Source organism: Ochotona princeps, chromosome X (genome assembly GCF_030435755.1).
Source record: "Ochotona princeps isolate mOchPri1 chromosome X, mOchPri1.hap1, whole genome shotgun sequence".
NCBI lineage: Eukaryota > Metazoa > Chordata > Mammalia > Lagomorpha > Ochotonidae > Ochotona > Ochotona princeps.
The window spans coordinates 20,769,155-20,790,553 of NC_080865.1; the positions used below are offsets into that span (position 1 = coordinate 20,769,155).

Below are 21,399 nucleotides of genomic sequence, written 5' to 3' on the forward strand. Positions count from 1 at the left end.
AGCTAACTGCCCTGGGCCCTGTATTGGTTTTGCTCAATAGGAAATTGATCGTGAATTGCAGAAGAAGAAAGAGGAGCTGAATGCAGTGCATAGGCAAGCTGAGGGCTTGTCTGAGGATGGGGCCGCAATGGCAGTGGAACCAATTCAGATCCAGCTCAGCAAGCGCTGGCGGGAAATTGAGAGCAAATTTGCTCAGTTTCGAAGACTCAACTTTGCACAAATTGTGAGTTGTTACTGGCAAACTCATGTATGTGTTTGCAACTACTACTCTGTTAACAGAAGCCTACTAACAAACCAAAATTCGAAAATCTAGGTGCAATTTTCTAACTTCCGATGAGCATTCTGAAAGTGAGTTGTTCCTCTCACTTTGTGCTTCTGTAACACTTGTGCTTAAATTTACAGATAAAAACCTTATAACCCAAATAGATAATAGGAAGATACCCTTATTACAAATGAAAAATGCCTGTTAATTATTTTGCTGCATCATTTTTTCATAGCATTGGCAATGTGAATTTGTCAATTTATCATACATTTACTCCAGTGTCTAATCCAAAAATATGCATTGCTTTCCTAAGATCATCCCATGCTAATTTACTTTTTAAATGTACACATAATAAATAATAAGTATTTTCTGAACCATCTTTTTCTATCAATTTTCATTAAGTTTTCCCTCAGTGACATAAAGAGTAGCAATTTATTCTCATAACTGACTTAGCTGCTTAATGGGTTACAATGCTAATTAGAAATGGGTTGATAATTAATAGCAGATTGAACAGTGTCAAATATTTTGGATACTGATTTATTGCAAGCCCAAAAATATGTTCTTTTTCAAGCAGCTGAATGAAAAGTTTATAATTCTGTCTTGAAAATGCAACCAAAATTTGAACTCGGTCTCCTTAGGATGCTAGATGCACTGGGATATAAATCATAGGGATTTGCTAGCAGATATGTTTTGTTTCTATTCTGAGTTCTAAGGTAAAGAGAAATTGTATTCACATATTATTATCCAAGAAAGTATACCTTGGGAAACCAGAGTGATTCAAATGAAGCAAACCTTTACTCAGCCACTTTGAAATATTTAAATGACTTTAATTCATTTTAAATTAGTTTTAATTAACTTTTAGTTGACTAAATGTCTTTATTTTTGAAATGGCTAAAATTTAAATATTTTAACATTGTAAATGAAATATTTAAGATGCAAATGGTTCAACCCATTGTTGACACTGCTTGGCAATTTCTTTGGCTATACTGAAGATCCCATTTGCAGTAGCATTTGTTTTCAAACACAACTGAGGCATTTTTTTCTTATAATGGGAAGCATATAGAAACATATAAAGGAAAACATGTGGCATTAATTTGTGACTTTGTTATGACTTTGAAAATTTCATCAAGACAGTTTTCTGAAAATCCAATACACTCAAATTGTGAAGTAGTTAAATACTCTGATTCTGAGCAATAGAGAGAAGTAATGAACTGATTTTCCTTTAAAATCTGATTTTAACTGGATGTTTCAGCATAATATCTTCCATATACATGTTATAAACATAGTATGTTATTAATCTTTCAAGCTTATGGTAACAGAAAGCTTAAAGATGAAGTAAAAAAAAATAGGGCAACTGTAAATAAAATCTTAGAAAAAAAATTCGGCCCCATTTTAAAATTTCATTTTGGGGAAAAATCATTTGCCATGAATTATCTACTAACTCATTTCCAGCTTTCCATCTTGACACACTCAATATTCAGAATTAGAATTTGCTAAAAACCTAGTGAAGTCAACTTTCTGTACTTTAGAATTAATAAGACACTGGATCAAATTATGCATCAACCACCCACTTAAAATGCATTTGTGTAGTATCATATAGTAGGTTCTTAAAAATATTTATACGACAGAGAAGTATGTGTATATATCAGTAATAATTGATGAAATCAAGAAAAATATGAGCCAGTATAAAATGCTTAAAAATTACACTGAAATACTGAGATGCAGCTTCTTCAGAAAACATCTGTTCTTCATTTGCATATATGAAATATATAAAATCAGACCTTGAGACTACAGTGATTTACTTTATACCTTAATTATAACAGAACTCACTATAAAGGGTAATGAATTTAAGATTTTCCTTATGTGTGACTTTAGATTTTAGTTAGGACTGAATAATAGATATCATAGACTGGGAGAGAAAGAGACCTTCAGAGAACGAGTATGATCTCCAAGGTATGTATTCCTCAAGTTATATTTTCAAATAAAAAAGTGCTACTTTATTTGCCAAATGATTTTTAGTGTGGACAATGACTAAAATTCTCTTTTCCTATATTTTCACAGTAGAGTAATTTCAGAGAGCTCTAAGTGAACAGATTAAAGTTATGTTTGGAATAATTTTACAGTGGCTGTGATGCAACAAATGTCCTCAGAGTGTCACAGATTTTTTACTCCTCCTCTTCCTCTATTTCTTTCATTTTTATTCCCCATTAACTGTTGCTTTAAGCTTTCTTAAGTATTTTATCAGTTAGTTTTTTATAGACCAATGCCAAACTAGGGAGTCTTGGTCCTCAGGACAACTTTGATGACAGTAAAGAAGAAATGACAGATTAGAAAAAAATAAGGTGATTCTTTTTTCCAGATGTCTATAATGGGGAAATCTCTCCTTTCATTAGGATTTTTTAAAGATCTAGTACCTTTTTTATTGCTTTAGGGAATAGACTGCCAAGTGAAAAGCAAGCAGTCGCTGAAAATTTAATATATGGAATTTTCCTGCAAATATGTAGTATTTGCAGTACTGTTCTGATGAAAAGATTTTCCCTGGCAAGAAAAATCCCTGAATGTTAACCATCATGACTGTGTCTATAAGCTGTATGCCCATTGAGAAACTTCTCTCAGTCTCTGTTTCCTAGTCTGTGCAAATGGGAGAAAGATGTTTGTGAAAAGGAAATAAGGTAATACGTGGAAATCACCTGTTAGCATTATGTGTATTCCATGCATCAGTTTCCATTTTCTTTCCAAATAGAAATTAGCACAGGAAAAGGCAAACGTAATTTCAAAGTGTGTATTTAAGCAAGCAGTACTCCCTCTTATATTAAGAGTCAAGTCCAAAAGTAGGGAGTACTGTTTGCTTAAAATGTGAGTAACTACAGAAAGGGGAAGAGAGAAGAAATTATAATTTCTGATAAAGAAAGAATAAAGAAAGATAAAGAAGAATAGAATAAATTTTTTCTTTTCTAAATTTAAAACCTTCACTTGCCCCTATGTATCTTATGGCCTTAACACCAAGTATATGATGATGATGTTCAGCATTTTTTTTAAAGATTTATTTACTTTTATTACAAAGTCAGATACACAGAGAGGAGGAGAGATAGAGAGGAAGATCTTCCGTCCATTGATTCACTCCCCAAGTGACCGCAATGGCTGGTGCTGCGCTGATTCGAAGCCGGGAACCTGGAACCTCCTCCGGGTCTCCCACAGAGGAGCAGGGTCCCAAAGCTTTGGGCCGTCCTCGACTGCTTTCCCAGGCCACAAGCAGGGAGCTGAATGGGAAGTGGAGCTGCCGGGATTAGAACCGGCGCCCATATGGGATCCTGGCACATTCAAGGCGAGTACTTTAGCTGCTAGGCCACGCTGCCGGGCTCGATGTTCAACATTTAAATACCAGCTTTTCATTCAATTTCTTAGCACCTCAAACATAACATAGCCAAGTCAAGAGTATGTAATCCTCCCCATCCCTGTCACATTGATTGGCATCTACCAGGCTCTCCAGGCATTGATAGGTTGTACTCTCTTTCAAATAATTCCCATTTCTAGATTTCATCCATGGTTCTGCTTGTCTCTTACATTCGCCATGTAAATTATTTCAACTCCCTTTGGATCTACCTGCATAGTGTGCCTTTAATCAAAAACGTCCTCTAGAGCTGTGTTATGGAAACTCTAGTACATAACACCGTCATCTTTCATCTGGGTTACTTCTACAAGCCTTTCATTTCTTTTTAATTTTTTTTTATTAAATAAAGCAAACATTTATTAAATTGTGATAAAAACATTCCATCAAATTACAAAACCTGTGCTTATTCTGCATCTCCCCACCGCCACCCAGGGGTGTAGCCAGTCAGTTTCTTCTACAGTGTACTGAAGATTACATTAGATCCCTGCTGTTCATTAACCTCTCAATGAATTCCTAGCTTTGTACATTTTGTGATTCCTGTGTATCATTCTTACAGCAGAGCCTTGTCTCCATGTCTGCTGTTCTGTAAAGGTACTTCCTTTGTTTTGAAACACATCGGCTTCATTTCCATTTCGGCTTTGCAGCTATTGGTTTCTGATGGAAAATTTTTTATATATTTTTTTCACATAGGTGTTAAAACCTATTTATCCATCCTTCTTTTACTTATTGATGAATATTTACTAAAAGTTTGATGTGTAATCTAAGAGTGTAAGTATATTCCGTTAAAACATTTTATACTTCTTATGATTGTACATGCAATATGGACTTTTAAGATTGTTTCTCAGAAAACCTGTTTATGTTACTACCATTTCTGGAGGTGGGCATATTGAGGAAGGACATAATTTCTGAAAGTGAAAAGGAACATTGTGAAAGACAACTGTAAGGAAGATTTCAATAATGTATTGGAAGTAATTGTAATGCTTTAACACATTGAAATTACACATTTCCAAAATGCACAAGTTTTTCAAGAGTTATTAGCAAATTGATCTCTTTTGTGCATCACTTTAAATTCCAAAAGTCAGGCTATTTAATATTATCCAGAAGTCCTTCATAGAAAGAAACTGTATTCATACTGTGAATCTTTCACTAACATTTTATAAATGTTTAGGTTTAAATCTTATTTTATAGGTATAAGAATACATCGCATTGATCTAATTTAATCACATGAATGGCCTCATATTGCAAGCGTTATCTATGTTGCCATTGTAGAGTTAGGAAAACTAATTTAAATTACACTAGTGAAATTTTCCAAGGACACATATAAGAAAACTAACATACCACACATAAATCCAGTGTTTTCCAAAATATCATGAGGATTGTTAGAAAGAAAGCAAACATATCCCATGCTTAAGGTAATTTTAGAAAAAATTTAGAAAGGTTCTTGTCTTCATAATTTTTCAGTGTTAGATATAACAATTTGTGGCTTTCTATAAGGAGATTAGACTCTACACTTTCAGACACTTTGAGTTGGGGATTTCTCTTTCCACCTTTACGATTCCTCCTCCAATCATGGAAGTTTCCCTTCATATTATTACAGTTGTGTAGTCCTTCAGCAACAATCACAAGTTGATCATTCTGCTATTTACGTGGACCCTGATATTGTAGGTATAGACAGTGATAGGAAGCCCAGCATCATTTAAGATTGGTAACAATGGAGTAGCTTTGTGGTATAAAAGGTGAAGCTGCTACCAGCATTGCTGGTTCGAGTGGGTGCTTCATTTCTAATTGAGCGCACCGTTAATGCTCTTGGGAAGGCAACTGCTGATGGCCCAAGTACTTAGGCTCCTACTACCCAGATGGATTTCCAGATTCTTGATTTTTGCACAGTGCGGTTTTGGTCAGTATAATCATTTGGGGAGTGGATTGGAGGATGGAAGATCTCTTTCTTGCTGTATCTCTCCCTTCTTCTCTGTAACTCTGCCTTTCATATAAATAGGATGAATATTCTAAATGATAATAAGCTAGGTGCTCAGTGATGAGGAAATATTCTTCATGAGAAAAAACGATGAGAAAATATTCTACGCTGCTGTTTCTGATTACTGTAAACTTATGCAATACAGTGACAATGAAGGTGCTCACTTATCTCAAGTTAGAAAGCTTGAAGATAGATTTGGGACTCTGTTAAACATTTGTGTATGTATTTTTCTCCTGTCACATAATGAAAAGCAATTCATTTTGAGAACAAATAAGGGGTGAAACATTTTCATTGCATAATTACAACACAGATATTTTCTTTCCCTCGAAATAATAACAGACATTGTCAGCTGCCAGCAAAACCTCCCTGGAGAATTTGGGAACATAAATAACTTTCTTATTTAGAGGCAGAATATTCTTATTAAGTTCAGTTGGTAATATAAAAGACTAATAATGGTTGCTAAGGAAAATGTTGAGCCAGGAGGTAACTGCTTATAGAATTTTCCTCCTCTCAGTTTCAATGTTGTAATTAACATATTGTAAGGGTAAAAAATAAATTAGATATGCTGAGAGTCTATGTTTTCCTAGGTTGTTGATGATCATATAACAGTTATTGCCATTTCTATAGTAAATTTTTGTCTGGATGTCTGGTTATGTAGTATAATCACTATAATAGTTGTTTACTAAAGAAACATGCTCAGCTAGGAACAACATCCAGAAAGATGACATATTGATTGCCTCACCCCTCATTTCAAATTCATGGCAATTTTTAATAAAATAGAAGTTAGAAGAGGATACCTGAACTTCCCTCCTCATTGTTGTCATAAATGAGTGGGTGCCATGTACAATACTGAACCCAGGAGAACCATACAACCTGGAGAAAACTTTCAAGGTATTTTAGGAGAAAATTGTTTTATGGAGCCTTGTGCTACATGCTATATAGGGATGAAAATCAGTGCCTGCCTACTCTTGGTAATATTCAAGGGCTGCTCTCAGTACATCAGGATAAATAGATAAGGTCTGCTCATTATGGAAAACAGACAATATTTGAAGTGAGAATTGCTTAGCATTTTCCAAACTTGGGTTCCAAAACTTGGATTGGGAAATGAAAGAGTTCTCAAGTAGGAAAGATTTAAAAACAAAATATGACTACAAACCATCACAAGGAAACTGATGAATTCCAAAAACAAAGAATTTTAAATGCAGCTGAAGGGACGGATTATCTTAGCAATGACACTTAAAATGACAGCTGATTTTAAAGCAGTGATAAATGTCAGAACATGATGGAATAACTCCTCAAGTACAGTGAAAGAAAAATTACCTGTGATCCTAAAATTGCATTCTTCTAGAAACACTTGCAATTTTTCTTTTGTTTTCATAGATGTTTAATTTTTTTTTCTTCTGCTTTTAAGGCAAGCACACACAGAGAGAATGAAAGGGAGAGATAAAGAAGTTTTTTGACACAATAGTTCACTCTGCCAAATGCCATAGATAGCTGGAACTGGGCTAGCTCAAATCCAAACCCTGAGGGTCAGTCTGGGTTTCCCATATTTGTGACAAACGCTCAAGCAGTTGTGTCATCATTACTCCCTAGATGCAATAGCAGCACACTGGGTCAGGAAAAACATATTCAGAATTTGAACTTGTACTCTGATACGGGATGTAGGATTCCCACTGGACAACAACGTTCACCCCAAAAGTAAATTTTAAATCAAAGATTCTGCAGGTAGTATGTTACTTTGGTATTACGAGATGCTCATTGAAAGCATATTAAAAGAAAGATTTAATGTTCAAGGAAGAAAAATGAACAATGAAAATGTTTATCAAATTGAAAAACATTGATGAAACATTTACTGTATGAAACATGCTTTATATTAATAAGCAGAGTAGAACTAAAATAATGGACATAACTGACATGAAAGCTGAGACGGAAGTTTCTTAGTTTTCGTTGCCTCCTCTCTGAATATTCCTTTTTCAAATTGTTTGTGTATCCCCTTCTCTCTAATGGTGGAATTCTTCAGTGCTCAGTCCTAGAACATTTCCCATTTTCTACGTGTACTGCACCTGCTTCACTGTTTTCATCCAGTATCACAACTTGAGTACCAAATACAAGCTTATATAAACCACCGTTTTAAATTCAGACACAGTCTTCTGATTTGTAGTGACAACACTGTTCTCCAAAAGTTTCAGCTAAAAAATCCTCTCTGGTGGGCATTTGGCCTGGAGGTTAAGACTGTGATTTCTTAACATTAGAGTAGCTGGGTTCAAGTTCCAACTGCAGAGTTCATTTTCTCACTGATTCACATCCTGGGATGGGGCTGTGGTAGCTCACATATATAGGTCTCTGCTACTCATATAGTAGGTCTGGATGGAGTTCCTAGTACCTTGCTTCAGTGTTGTTCAGACTTAGTCATTTTTGGTATTTAGAGAGTGAACCTGAAGCTCTTTCTCTTGATCTCTTTTCTCTCCACTTGTCAAATAACAAAACAGTGTAAAAAGGCATCCTTTGAAAATATAAATTACATATAAATAGCACTCTCCATTGAGTTCTCATCTTTTCTGAAGACAATTTCAGAACTCTCAAAAATATCAAGGGGTTTAAGACCTCACTACCCTTCATAGGCACTCTCTGGCCTTACCCTTGATACTTCGTCCATAGTTCATTCTGCTCTACCCACATTGATCTTTACATATTCCCTTGAATACATCTGACGTTCATTGTTGGCATGATGGCTTGCCTTTGGCTAAAATGCTGTTCCCCATTTTTATCCACACGAATCACTCCATTTGTTTACTCATAACAGACATTAATGGATCAGTTTCTCTCTCTCTCTCTCACACCTTCAAAACCTTCCATATTTATGTCTTCTCCATAAAATATGCTAGCAGTGTAGTTCTAAATACTCAATCTTTTAATATTTCATTTTATGGTTTCTTTTATTGGAAAGGCATATATAAAAAAGAAGAAGAGACAGAAAGATCTTCTGTCTGCTGCCTCACATCCCAAATGGCTGCCACAGCCAGAGCTAAGCCTATCTGAAGCGAGGAGCCAGGATCCAAAGCCGGGAGCCAGAAGATCTTTCTGGGTCTCCCACTTGGGTGCAGGATCCCAAAGCTTTGGGTCATCCTCTGCTGTTTTCCCCGGCCAAAGCAGGGAGCTGCATGGGAAGTGCAGCTCCCGGGATATGAACCAGTGCCCATATGGGATTCCTGCAGATATAAAGCAAGGATCTAACCATTTGCAAGCATGTGTATGTATACAAGGCTTTGGATCCTCCTCCTCTGCTTTCTCAGGCCACAAGCAGGGAACTGGGTGGGAAGTAGAGCAGCCAGCATATGAATTGTTTCCCATATGGGATCCTGGCACATCCAAGATGGACTTTAGCCACTAGGCTACTGCGCCGGGCCCCATGTTTTCCCTGCTTTGATTAGTTCCCTTCAGAGAGTGAGAACAGGGGATTTTGTCTTTTTATTCCCATGCCTATGTCCTTCAAAATAGAAGCAGTGACTAATGACACAATATACACTTGTTTAATTCATGAAATAATTAAGTAATAAATGGATGATAAATAAGGCTTTTAAAAATTCTCTTAATGAGAAGAGCATCTTGAAAAATTTATTGTACATATTAATTTGAAGTTACCATTAGCATGTTAGAACTACTTATGAAATTCTATATTATCAAAGGGAAAATAAAAACATAAATTACTGAGATAAAATGAAGAATCCAAACAGATAATAAAGGCTCAAGAAATTGAGTTAGCCTATAATACTTAATATTTGTGTTAATACAGAGCTTAATATATTCTGAATCTGTAGTGCAAAACGATTTCTATGTAAGATGCCAATTACATGTTAATATTCTTATGAGGTTAAAGAAGTTTGCTGGTTTTTTTTAAAGATTTATTTATTTATTTATTTATTTATTATACAGTCAGATATACAGAGAGGAGGAGAGACAGAGAGGAAGATCTTCTGTCTGCTGATTCACTCCCCAAGTGGCTGCAACGGCCAGTGCTGAGCCAATCTGAAACCAGGAGCCTGGAGTCTCTTCCAGGTCTCCCACATGGGTGCAGGGTCCCATGGCTTTGGGCCATCCTCGGCTGCTTTTCCAGTCCACAGGAGGGGAGCTGGATGGGAAACAGGATTGCCAGGATTAGAACTGGCACCCATATGGGATCCTGGTGCATTCAAAGCTAGGACTTTAGCCACTAAGCTACCACACCGGGCCCAGAAGTTTGCTGTTTTATAAAGAAAACCCATAAAGCATGTTCTCCCATAAATATTATAGCAAATGACCAGCTCAAAGTAGTGTAATAATCGAAAAAAATTAGATATGTCAAATTAGATCCACCATTCACGATGATGTTATAGTTAGCTATCTGTATAATTTTGTATTTGTGTGGTTTGTTCATATAGCTAAAGTTACAAAGTGAAGTATAATCATAATTCAGTTGAATAAACATAGGAAAAATGTCATAGTATTAAACTCAAATTTAGCTATCAAGTAGAACTGTTGAGGGTAAATATACTATGACTATACTTTTTGGAGTCTTAAATATAAACAAAATAAATAAATAAATAAATCTATACTATCAGTATAAAATTTCATTATGTAATTTTATTGGTAAAGTTAGAATCAGGCTGGTTTTTGGCATCAGATGACACAGGCATTCTCATGGAGGTTGACACAAGCTTTCCTTTGAACAGCACACTCTTAAAAATTAATGCATTTGAAAAACTATTTTGAAACATTTCGTTTCTCTACATCAATAAGAACAGTAAGCAAAATTTTAGCTTTTATAAGGAAAAGGAATTATGAATAACAGTTATTTTGATTGCATATTGCCACATTTTGAATAATGAGTTGTACAAGCCTGGTCCTTTCAAAAGGTTATCTCTACATTTCGCAAAAGCTTATAAGAGTCCAAAATTTATGATGAAACTTGGTCAGTTATGAGATAATTGGCACAGATTCCAAAATCAAGGCATAGTGGTTATAATTGTTTTGGTTTGTTTTTGGTAGTGGTGGTGGTTTATTTGTATTGCTTCATTTCCTTTTTATGTCATTTCTAATGAGAAATTCCTGACAGTGGTGAAGGTAATTGAATTGAAATTCCATGCATTGCTGAGGATCTATAAAGGAATTCAAGTGTGACGTTGGATACATTGAATTGGCATTCTTTCATTCAGTAGCCATTTATGTGGTTTCTCTTATGCGCCAGCGAACGCAAACAAAAAATAACGTTGGTGAATCCAGAGCAATCACACTACAGACATGATATTTGAAAAATATAGCTCATATAGAGAGGGGGAAAAGAACAAGAATTTATAGACAATAATTTGCCCTGCTTTTGAACTACAATAATAAAAATGTAATCTTCTTTCACTCAAATTTGCTTTGAGAAGAGGGGGCTCAGAGACTTCTACATTGGGTTTGAAAATAACCTTCTGAGCATGCCCAGTACAACTGGTTAAATAATTAAATCACTCTCACCATCTGTGAATCATTCTGAATCTTCAATGATCACTTAAGACTCTCCTTGTATAGAATATGTTCTCAACAGATGAATAAAATTAACTGAAGTGTATAGTTTTTCTGTTTCTCACTGCAAGAATAATTTTAAGTTTGCTAAAGTTGCCCTCCTTGATGAGTCGTTAGACTTTGAGATTTTTATATGTATAAAATTCAATTTTGTTTAATACTAAAATTGCACTTATCCATGGGGAAAGTTTTCTATATCTTAGTTTCGTTTTGAAAATATTTGTTCCATAATTTCCCCACTACTTATTTAATGTTTTGTGCTTATCTCAATACCCTCTTAGTAATAGCTTTCTAATGAAGAACCAAATAGAAGTCCAAGTTTGCTGTATTCTCAGATTTAACAGCATGTGCTATAATCATGAAAATTATTTAAAAATCTTACATGGTTATTTTAGCACATGCAGAATAGAAGGAAACTATATCTAGTAGTGATTAATCCATTAAAAAGATGCATGGATATAATGAAAAAGGAACCATATATATAAAAGTTTAAGATATTCAGATTACTTTACAATTAAGAGCCATTGTTACCTGTTTAGCTGAAAGACAATGCATCAGAAATTACTGCCAGAATAAATTAACTGGTAAATGTTTTTCTGAGATTCAATAAAATAATTTTCAAAAGTATTTCATGCTTTTAAATCAGTAGATGGGTTGCAACAATATAAAAAAATCATTGCTTGAAAGTTTCAGTAGTGTTGAAAATTTAAAAATTCATTTTTTGTATTTACTATGAATATCTCCATGGTACTGTTTTGTAAATGTAGGAATTTCCCTATCCAGTTCCCCTTGTCCCCTCCTAATTCCCCCCCACACACACTATTTTCCCCATATTATTACAATAGCACAGTCCTTCAACAACAGTCACAAGTCTAACATTTTGCTATTTAAATGTGTCATGGCATTATAGACACAGGCAATGGTAGAAAATCTGTCAAGGTTATACTTAGCATTTTCATTGGGAGTCCATCTTTTATTTAGCAGTGGAGATGCATCTTGTTACGTATTTTCACTTCCTTGTGTGTTAGTCTCCATTACACAGTTCATCTATGAGAATATATGTATATACATGTTTACCTATGAATCTATTTTGTGTTTATATCATAAAGCACATAAAATGATATTTGTCCTTTGGAAATTGGCTTTTTTTACTCAGCATAGTGGTCTTTAGTTGGGACCATTTTGTTGCAAATGATAGAATTTCATTCTTTTTAATGACTGATTGGTATTCCATGGAGTTGATGTACAACATTGTTGTCTTTTTGTTTGTTTTGTTTTGTTTTGTTTTTTGATTTTTGTCCTTTCCTTTCTCGATGGGTATCTGGATTGTTTTCGTGTCTTCACTAGTATAGATCATGCTGCTATAAATATAGGGTTGCAGGTCACTTTCTCATATACAGATTTCATTTCTTTGGATATATTTCCAGGAGTAGGATAGCTGGGTCATATGGCAAATCAATTTTCAATTGTCTTAATCATTTCCATTCTGACTTCCATAGTGGCTTCACAGCTTACAGTGTCATAGGGTACCTTTTCCTCCACACCAGCAGGTATTATTACATTTATGAATGTAGGCCAGTATCACTGGAGTTAGGTGGAAATTCAATGTGATTTTTGTTTGCATTTCCCTAATAGCTAGGGAGCCTGAGTATGTTTCATATGTGTATTAGCCGCTTAAACTGGGTGTTTGTTTGTTTGTTTGTTTGTTTTTAAGAATGCCTGGTCATTTCCTTTGCCCATTTCTTCACTGGGCTGTTTGTTTTGCCGTCCTTGGGCTTCTGAAGCTTTTTATAAATCCTGGATATTAGTCCCCTATTGGTTGTCTAATGTGCAAAGATTTTTTCCCATTCTGAAAAGTCTCTTAGTTTGATGTAGTCCCATTTATTTGTTTTAGTTTGACTGCCTGTGCTTTGGGTGACCTTTCTAAGGAACAGCTATAATCCTTATATTTGGCCTTAATTCTTGTATAATTTTCTAGCTGTTCTCAGTTCCTCTTCCTGCTTTTGGCTGTTCCAGATTTTCACCTGTGGAATATTCTAGTTATACAGAGGCTGCCAGACACTAAGGCCTCTGCAGCTATGGCTCCTGAATCTCCACTCTCTGCTCTGCAGATCCCGTGCTGTGCATGCTGTGACCACATTGTTGCCTTCTCAGCCTACCCACCCCCTACCACCAGCACCACTTACAATTACTGTAGTGCCAGGATCCAGGATACATAAGCTGTGACTTTAAACTAGATCACAGGGCTGTCAGCAGTGTCCATTGCATGTTTTTTTTTCTTTCCTGTTCTTGCTGAAACCTGCTGACAGTTAAGTCTGGAGACAATTGGGACCTATTTTGGATGGAACAGCTGGAATACCAAGACAGTATTGTTTTATCGATGGGTCCAAGTGCAGTGTGTTGAGCCAGAAGTGAGTTCTCTTCTGGCTTAGCGCATGCACAGCTTGCTGTTGTCCCCCAAGGGGCTTTGCCATAGAACTCAAGGTGATAGCCAGTGTGGCACTGGTGGGAGTCTGGGCTCTGAAGTCTACCCCATTCCCACAGGCATTCAAACAGGGCTTTTCCACTCTGCTTCCACTCTTTACTAAATTGCAGTGGGACCTGCAATTCTATGGCTTGATTCACCTCTTACCTCCCAGTCCACCTGACTATCGACGGAGCTCTGATCACAGCTGGAGTATCTGTTTCCTGCAGTGCTGCAGTGCTGCTATGCTGCTTTTCCAAGCCCACGGGTCCCCAGATGTCCCTCTTCCATTGGCCTGCCCAGTCCTTATTTTCCGGGATCAGGTTCTCTTTGCTTCCCTGCTAATCATTTCCCATCCTTTGTGACATATCCTAACCCATATTATGCCATCTTGCTCTACAGTCTGTATAAAATTCAAAATTATTCAGTGATTTGTATCTGAGTAATCACAATACACATTAAGCATGTATAATGTCATTATTGACACTATTTTATGCAAGAAGCCTCATAAATTATGCTTGAATATTTCTTACGTGGAAAATTAATTTTGGAGATCTAAGCCCCTTCATATATAGGATTTTATGGTGACATTGGTCTTTTTAAATTTATGTTTAAATAACAAATAAGTGATAATTTTATACTTTTATGGAGTGTAGTTTGCATAAATTGACCAAATCAGGCAACTGGCATTTCCAGTTTATTTTGCTTTTTATGTTTGGATCCTACAAGCTCCTCTCTTCCTACTGTACATTGCTTATTATTGTGAACTAATCACCCCACTGCATGCTGGCACACTGAAACTTATTACTTCTGATTCTATTTTCTAGTCCTTATCCAGACTTTTGATTCCCTTTATCCAACCTGTCACTGTCTGCTCTCTACTCACCTTCAAGCCCCTAGTGATCACTGTCTATATCCATATCATTTCTGTAAATTTACTCATATGCAAGAGAATATGCAATGTTTGTTTTTACATTTCTGGCTTAGTTTGCTGGAAATGTCAGGATTTCATTTCTTTCTGTACTTACATAATATCCCATTATATTTATATACCCCATTTGCTTTATCCATGCCAACCTCAATGACATCTAGACTGATTCCAAACCTTGGCTGTTGTAAAGAGTACTGAAATGAATAAAAAAGTGTTGGTTTCACTTCCACGTGCTGAATTCATTTCCTTTGGACATCTAACCAGAAGTGATACAGCTGGGTTTATTTTGGGGGTTTTGAACAATCTCCCTACTGTTCTCCATAATGACCTTACTAATGTATGTTCTTACCAGCGGTGCTTTCTCCACATTGTTGCCAGGATTTGTTAGGGGACGTGACTTCTTAACTATCATGCTGACCTCATCTTCAACCATGTAAAGGTGTCTTTGACCTCAGGCTCTTTGCACATATGTCTTATTTGGGCTGAGTTTCTATTTCTTGATATATGCTTGCTGCTCACACATTGGTTTACTGGATGCAGAGTAAAAAGCAACGATGTGAGTGACCTTTCTTCATTATTTCGATCTAATGTTATTTACAATATCCCATCCTGTCACTGCATCTTGATCTAGAACATCAGGTTATTTCATTTGGAGCACTATGAAAATCTATAAATGTATCATTGTATGTTTGCTGGATTATAATTTGTCCTTCACCATTTAGAGTGCATGTAATTGCCTTGTCTCTTGTTAAGTGGCCTTTGCCCAACACAGAGAAGGTGCTCAAGAAAAATGTGCTGAATAAATGAGTGGGAGAAGTAATGAATGAAAGAATGGCATCTTCCTGTGGAAAGGAAAAAAGGAAAAGCGAGTTCTTTCTGTCAAAATAGATTACACTAGGATTTCCTTTTCTTCTGAAATGACAGCTTTCTACCATTTGGGAGTTTTAAAAATGGGCTTTCTTTTGATTTTTTATTTCTTTCTAAAAATAGTATTTCATTATAAATTTTTAATCATAAAAAAGGAAAACATGAAACACTGTGAGGTTCCCTAACTTTTCTTTTGGTGGTTATATTGGCCTACGAAGGCAAAGTCTGTAAACCCCAAACTTGAGAAACAATCACAGGAATGAGCGCCTTTCCTTCCAAGTTTATATTTTTGTTTGCTCAAGTTATTTAGAATGAGTAAGATAAAACACTAAATCACATAATTACCACTCACTTTTATGACCGTTTATGCAAGATATACTGGCCACCCAAAAGTCCTTCACTAAAATTAGACTTTAGAGTTTCATTTGTCCTATTTGTGAGAGTGTACAAGAACAAATACAAGGTAAAATTTTGATTTCTTTGTTTCTGCATAATATATTTTAGTACAATTACTCATTAAAATACACTTACCCAAATGACATTTGCTTGTAAATATTTTCATCCTCTGAATTTAAATCCATTTTTCATTTCTTTCACTCATATTAAGATCATGTAGTACTACCATTTGATAATACTATTTGGATTCTTAAAGAAACTGCTGCCATAAAACAGTGATGTTATTTTTGCTTTATCAAAATTGAAAACGAAAGGCATGAGGATCAGAAACTGGAAAAATGCAATAATTTCACATTAATTGATATGCTTAACATTCTTCAATTCTTATTATGATAGCTGCTTGAAAGTTAATTGCATGTTATATTTTAAAAATAAAATTTAGCTCTAATGGTGGTTTAATGTCCATCATTCTAGTTAAATTTCGTTCTTTTTAAAAACAATATTTGATGTGAAAATAAAACATAGGAACTTTAAAGGAGTATTCTAAAAAAGTTTTGAAAAAATTAAAGTCTGCTTCTTTTTCCTTTTGAAAAAATACTTTTGCAGCTACTTTTACAAAGATTTTAGAAATAAAAGATATACCTATGATATCAGTAAGTTACCTTTTAAAAATACAAATTTAAAAGTTATCATGTGAATATGATATCTTAAAACGAGAACTTGTAAATTCTCTTGGCAGAACAAAACAATTTTAATGGGATTCTTATGACAGGAAAATACAAAGGTAATTATTTCCTTGCACATTGACAAACAGCAAGCTATTTCAGGAGAAACTATTTTGATAGTGAAGTGGAGCACATTAAGCCAAAGGTGTCATTAAATTCACAAAATACTAAGAAATACTTGAATGTAATCTCTGGTGAGAGATTGGTATGGCTTTTATTCAGTGACTGTTATCCTATTTTTGAAAGTTACATATTTGCCAGGCAAGGTATCTTATTTGGAGAACATGATATTGAATACAATAGTTTATTTATACACAATAGCACCTTATTTATTCACAAGTCAGATAGACAGCATGTTAATTTACCTGGAGTTCAGCTAAGAATCAGGAAAGGAATAGGTTGATTCTGTAAATTAGTTTTATGAAGTTTGTGAAGTCTAGAGGTTACTTACTTTTTTATGAGGTGATATTTCAAGTCCTTTTGTTGAAGGGTTTTTCTTTTTTAAGATGGGGATTGCTGCTGTAATTTATAAATAACGGATACATTGAATTATCTGTACCTGTTGACTAGAAGACAAAAGGAAACACAAAGAATAAATAACCTAAATAAGAAATAATAACTGAAACCAGGAGGTGAGGAAAAAAATGAGCTATATATATAACGACATCTGGTATGAAACTTTGGCAAATGATAACACAAAAGAGAGAAGGAAATCAGAAAAAACAAATTGTTCATTATTTAATTGGTTTGATTTAGACTGATCATGTACATTTATTATTTTAATGATTTGTTCAAAGATAATACCAGGCAAAGAAATCATTAAGCTCTCACCTATTATGTATCAACTGTTGAATGGCTTATTAGCTAATAAGCTAAAAAAACCACTGTCAGCTGATTAACACCTTTGTTTTAATCTATATTTTCATATATACATATGCATATATCAAAGTATGTCACATCAAAGCTTATCTGTTTACACATTTTCATACTTAATACTTTGGACTACACACTAACTTGAAATTAAAGTTCCTGCTGAACATATTGAGATGGTAATTTTCTGTGATTTAGTCTCTATCTTTTAGTCAAGTTACAAAAGTTCTGTTTGATACCTCCTTAGTTTGTACTACAGGCCTTCAAAATTATTGTGAATATTTATTAGAATAGAATATGGTCAATCCAATGTATGTTATTTGGGTTTGGTTTACATAATTTTATAAAGAAAATTATTTGTGTAACTTCAGGTTGTTAGTGGCCCATCAAATTAAGGACATTTACATAAAGATGACCTAAGGTGTCAAACCAAAAAGGAAAATTTTTCGGTTTTAAGAAAGGAATTTAAAATTCACAGAGGACATTATAGCAGTCATTTTCAACATGGGAGTAAAGGAACCAAAAACATCATCATATTGTTTATTCTACCTTAGCAAATTTCTGCTTGGGCTTGAGTATATTTTCCAATAGTTATATTTTATTCATTAACTGTTTACAAGTTGAACTGTTAACATCAGTCAAAATAGACCTAATATAGGATGACATCATGAGAGTGTTAGTTTTCATTTACTGTTCAGCTTTTCCTCAATCAACTTCAGAAATCTCTAGCACCTAAAAATAGTTCTGTCTTCCTATACAAAAGCAACTACCAATCTTTCCCAGACCTTTTTAATTTTTATGTTAATTTTATTTTTGAAGATTTTTACATGGATGATTAGGCTACAAAGAGTCAAGGGCTACGGGAAAGTTGGTGGTGAGATCATTGTTTCCACATTCTCCCTCTTTCTTTTTTTCCCTTCCTGCATCTGGGTGAAGAGGGTGCAAAGGGTCAAGGCCTACAGGAATGTGGGTGAGACTATTGTTTCCACATTGTCTTTTTTTTTTCCTTCTTGCCTCTGGAGGAAGAAGGGAGACAAGTGGAGAAGCCACACCCAGCCTCCCAAGTGCCTCTGTACCCTGGGATGGAGGACAGCCACCTGACGCCATCCCTGAGTTCTCAATGTGGGGCAAGCTCCAAGGGTCCTGCTCAAGAGGTTTGATAGTTCAACAGTTCTGAATTACTTCCAGCTATACCACTCGAAGAACGATGAAATTTTTCCGGAATCTATTGGTTGAAATAGATCCCCTTAGAGTCTCCATTTGCCCAGATATTTACTGCCAACACTTTGTTGCGGTACTTGATCATTTTGTTCTGTTCTCTGTCTTCTGTTATGATACCAGGTGTCATCTGTGGGTCCAGTGGACTGCCATGTCCTCCATATGCATCTGGATATCCCAGAACTTTTGAAGTGGATATGCAGCAAGAGTCACTGATGTTGATGTAAAATTCTTTCAGAATATGTTTGTCTAATGCTTTATGCATTTTTGTCTCTACTTTTGTAGTTTTCAGGTTTACTTGCTGATAAAATGCCTTCCTATGATGCTTATAGGTGTAAAAGCATTTTTGTTTTGGTCTAGTCAGTTATAACAAGTATATCTAATAGGATTACTACATATGTTACATGAATACCTTGCTTACTATTACAGCTACTTTCTATTTTGCTTCTACACTTCAATGCTAGTTCATAGGTCTGCATGACAAATTTCAATATATTATATTAGCCTAGCAGTTTAATCAATATATAAATGTATTAACAAAACAGGTCCATTTTCCTTAATTTCAGTTCTACCTGCTTTTAAATAAGAAATGGTTGCAGTTTAGTATTATCTTTTCAAGTTATATTTTATAATACCTAATGATAAATGTTAATATATTTTCATGTTTAAGAATATTGCCTCTCTCTTTGCCTTTATACATATATACACATGTGCATGCACAGCATGGTTTATATTTACAGACTGCCTATCAAGAACATTTTAGCACACTGTTCATAGATATTTGCTGCGTTCTTTTGAAGGCTCTTACAGGATATACCAAATTTTTTAATCCATCATTCATCTACATGAAGTTTTGTTTGTGAATAAATAATATTTATAAAAATAATGAAAATTTTGTTTACATATATTATCAATAAATATAAAATATAATTTTAATGCAAAAATTATGAATTAAATTGATGTTGACTTCTGTAAAATCACTTCTACCTTTCCTTTTCTCAATTATTTTGATCAAATTATGAAACATGTATATTTAAGTTACCTGTTAAACATGTGATTTTCATTCTCTTTTTATTTCTAGAAAATTTTACCTCGCATAAAATTCAACCAAATGTTAGGGAGGTATGAATTAATTATTTCTTTTTGTATAAGAAATATAATTTTTTTGTATTCTCTTCAATCCATCTAATGGTCTTTGAATTATACCTAATTTGTTAGCTTTAAAAATTATTTTCCTAAGGTAGCTTCATCTAACTTTACCTTACTTTTGTATGTTTCACATAAACATTAAAACGGGCATGTTTATTTTGTTTGTATTTATGTTAAAAAGTTGAGACATAGAGATCTTCCATCCTCTGGTTTACCCCAAGAGTCAGGACTTGGTGGGGCCAACGCCCAGAACCTTGAGCTGCACTGGAATCTCCCACATGTGTGGCAAGGAGTCAAGGACTTGGTCTGCTGACTTACAGGAAGTCTTGACTTGATCTGCTTACTTAGTAGATGAAAATCTGCTTCCATGCACTCCAATATGGAATGTAGGTGTCCCAAGTTCAGGATCACTTTGCCACACCTGCTCCTGAAGTATATATTTAAATTATTCTGAAGGAATTTCATCTTGTTCTGAGGAAATTTAACAAACTTTATTTCTGTTACACGAGTGCTTATGGCTCCATGGTTATTCACATCTCTTCTGTGATATTTATGGTTATTATTTTACCATAGATTTTACTTTGCACATCCTGTGTCCTCAACTTTGCAAATAATTATCTTCTTCACTACACTCTGCTGTATCCCTCCCCCACTTTCTAGTAGCTTATATGTTACGTTCTGCATTGCCATTTTACTGAATCTCACTGTACTGGTTTTGTTTAAGATTTACTTAGCTGAAAGGCAGAGTGAAAAAATAGAGATTGAGATCAAGATCTTTCATCTCCTTGTTCAATCTCCAATGTTTGACAACAATCAGGGCCAATCTGAAGCAGGGAGCTAAGAGTTTGCTCTGGGACTCACACGTGGGTGGCAGGGGCCCATGTACTTAAGACATCTTCCACTCTCTTAGGCACATTCGTAGAGAGCTGGATCAGAAATGGAACAGGTGGGACTCAAACCAGAGCTCATGTATAAGGTTCCAGAGATGGAGGCAGTGGCTCAGCCTGTCAGGTTAAAATGCTGTCCTCCCCGCCCCCCACACATTTTTTTTTCATTTTTAACAATAATGTTAAGCCTATATTTCTGTAGTGTCATACTAAAGAACATTTTCCTCCATATCAAGATGCTTTATTCAGCAAATGCTTCCATTTCTTCAAGCCAAGATACAATCATGAATTTATGATTCTAGGCTCTGTCTACTGTTGTTTTTCTTTTTATCATCATTCACTAGATTCTTGAAATCATTGTATTGCTTTAGTTGCATTTGAAGTATCATTGTTTTACAAAACCCAGCCAAAAACATCTCAGAGTTTATTGCCCATCAGTATTCGTTCTATCCCTTATTTCCTTTTGTCTAGAACTCTTTTGTACTTTGTTTAATTTGATTGAAGTATCTCTAATTTTCCCATAAAAATACTTAACTGTGGTATACTTGTAAGTATACAAGACTACATTTTCAAACTTCTTTATTTTGTTGTCATAGGAACAGATTTAGTGAATAATGATAGCATTTCTAAATATATTTTAGCTCTAATTTTAGTAGTGTCTGGGAGTTGTGGACTACCACTTTCCAGTTCCAATTTTTCTGAATTCCAGTGTCTTCTGCC

At 34.9% G+C, this 21,399-nt stretch overlaps 1 protein-coding gene across 5 annotated transcripts in view; it reads left to right on the top strand.

Annotated features, from left to right (window-relative positions):
• The window catches only part of DMD (dystrophin), a 1,951,117-nt gene that overhangs the window by 786,932 nt on the left and 1,142,786 nt on the right, over positions 1-21,399 (top strand). For all 5 annotated transcript variants that reach the window (XM_058659083.1, XM_058659078.1, XM_058659079.1 and 2 more), the window contains one exon: positions 41-223. In XM_058659083.1, coding sequence (XP_058515066.1) covers positions 41-223 — 183 coding nt within the window. The remainder of the gene's footprint in view (positions 1-40; positions 224-21,399) is intronic.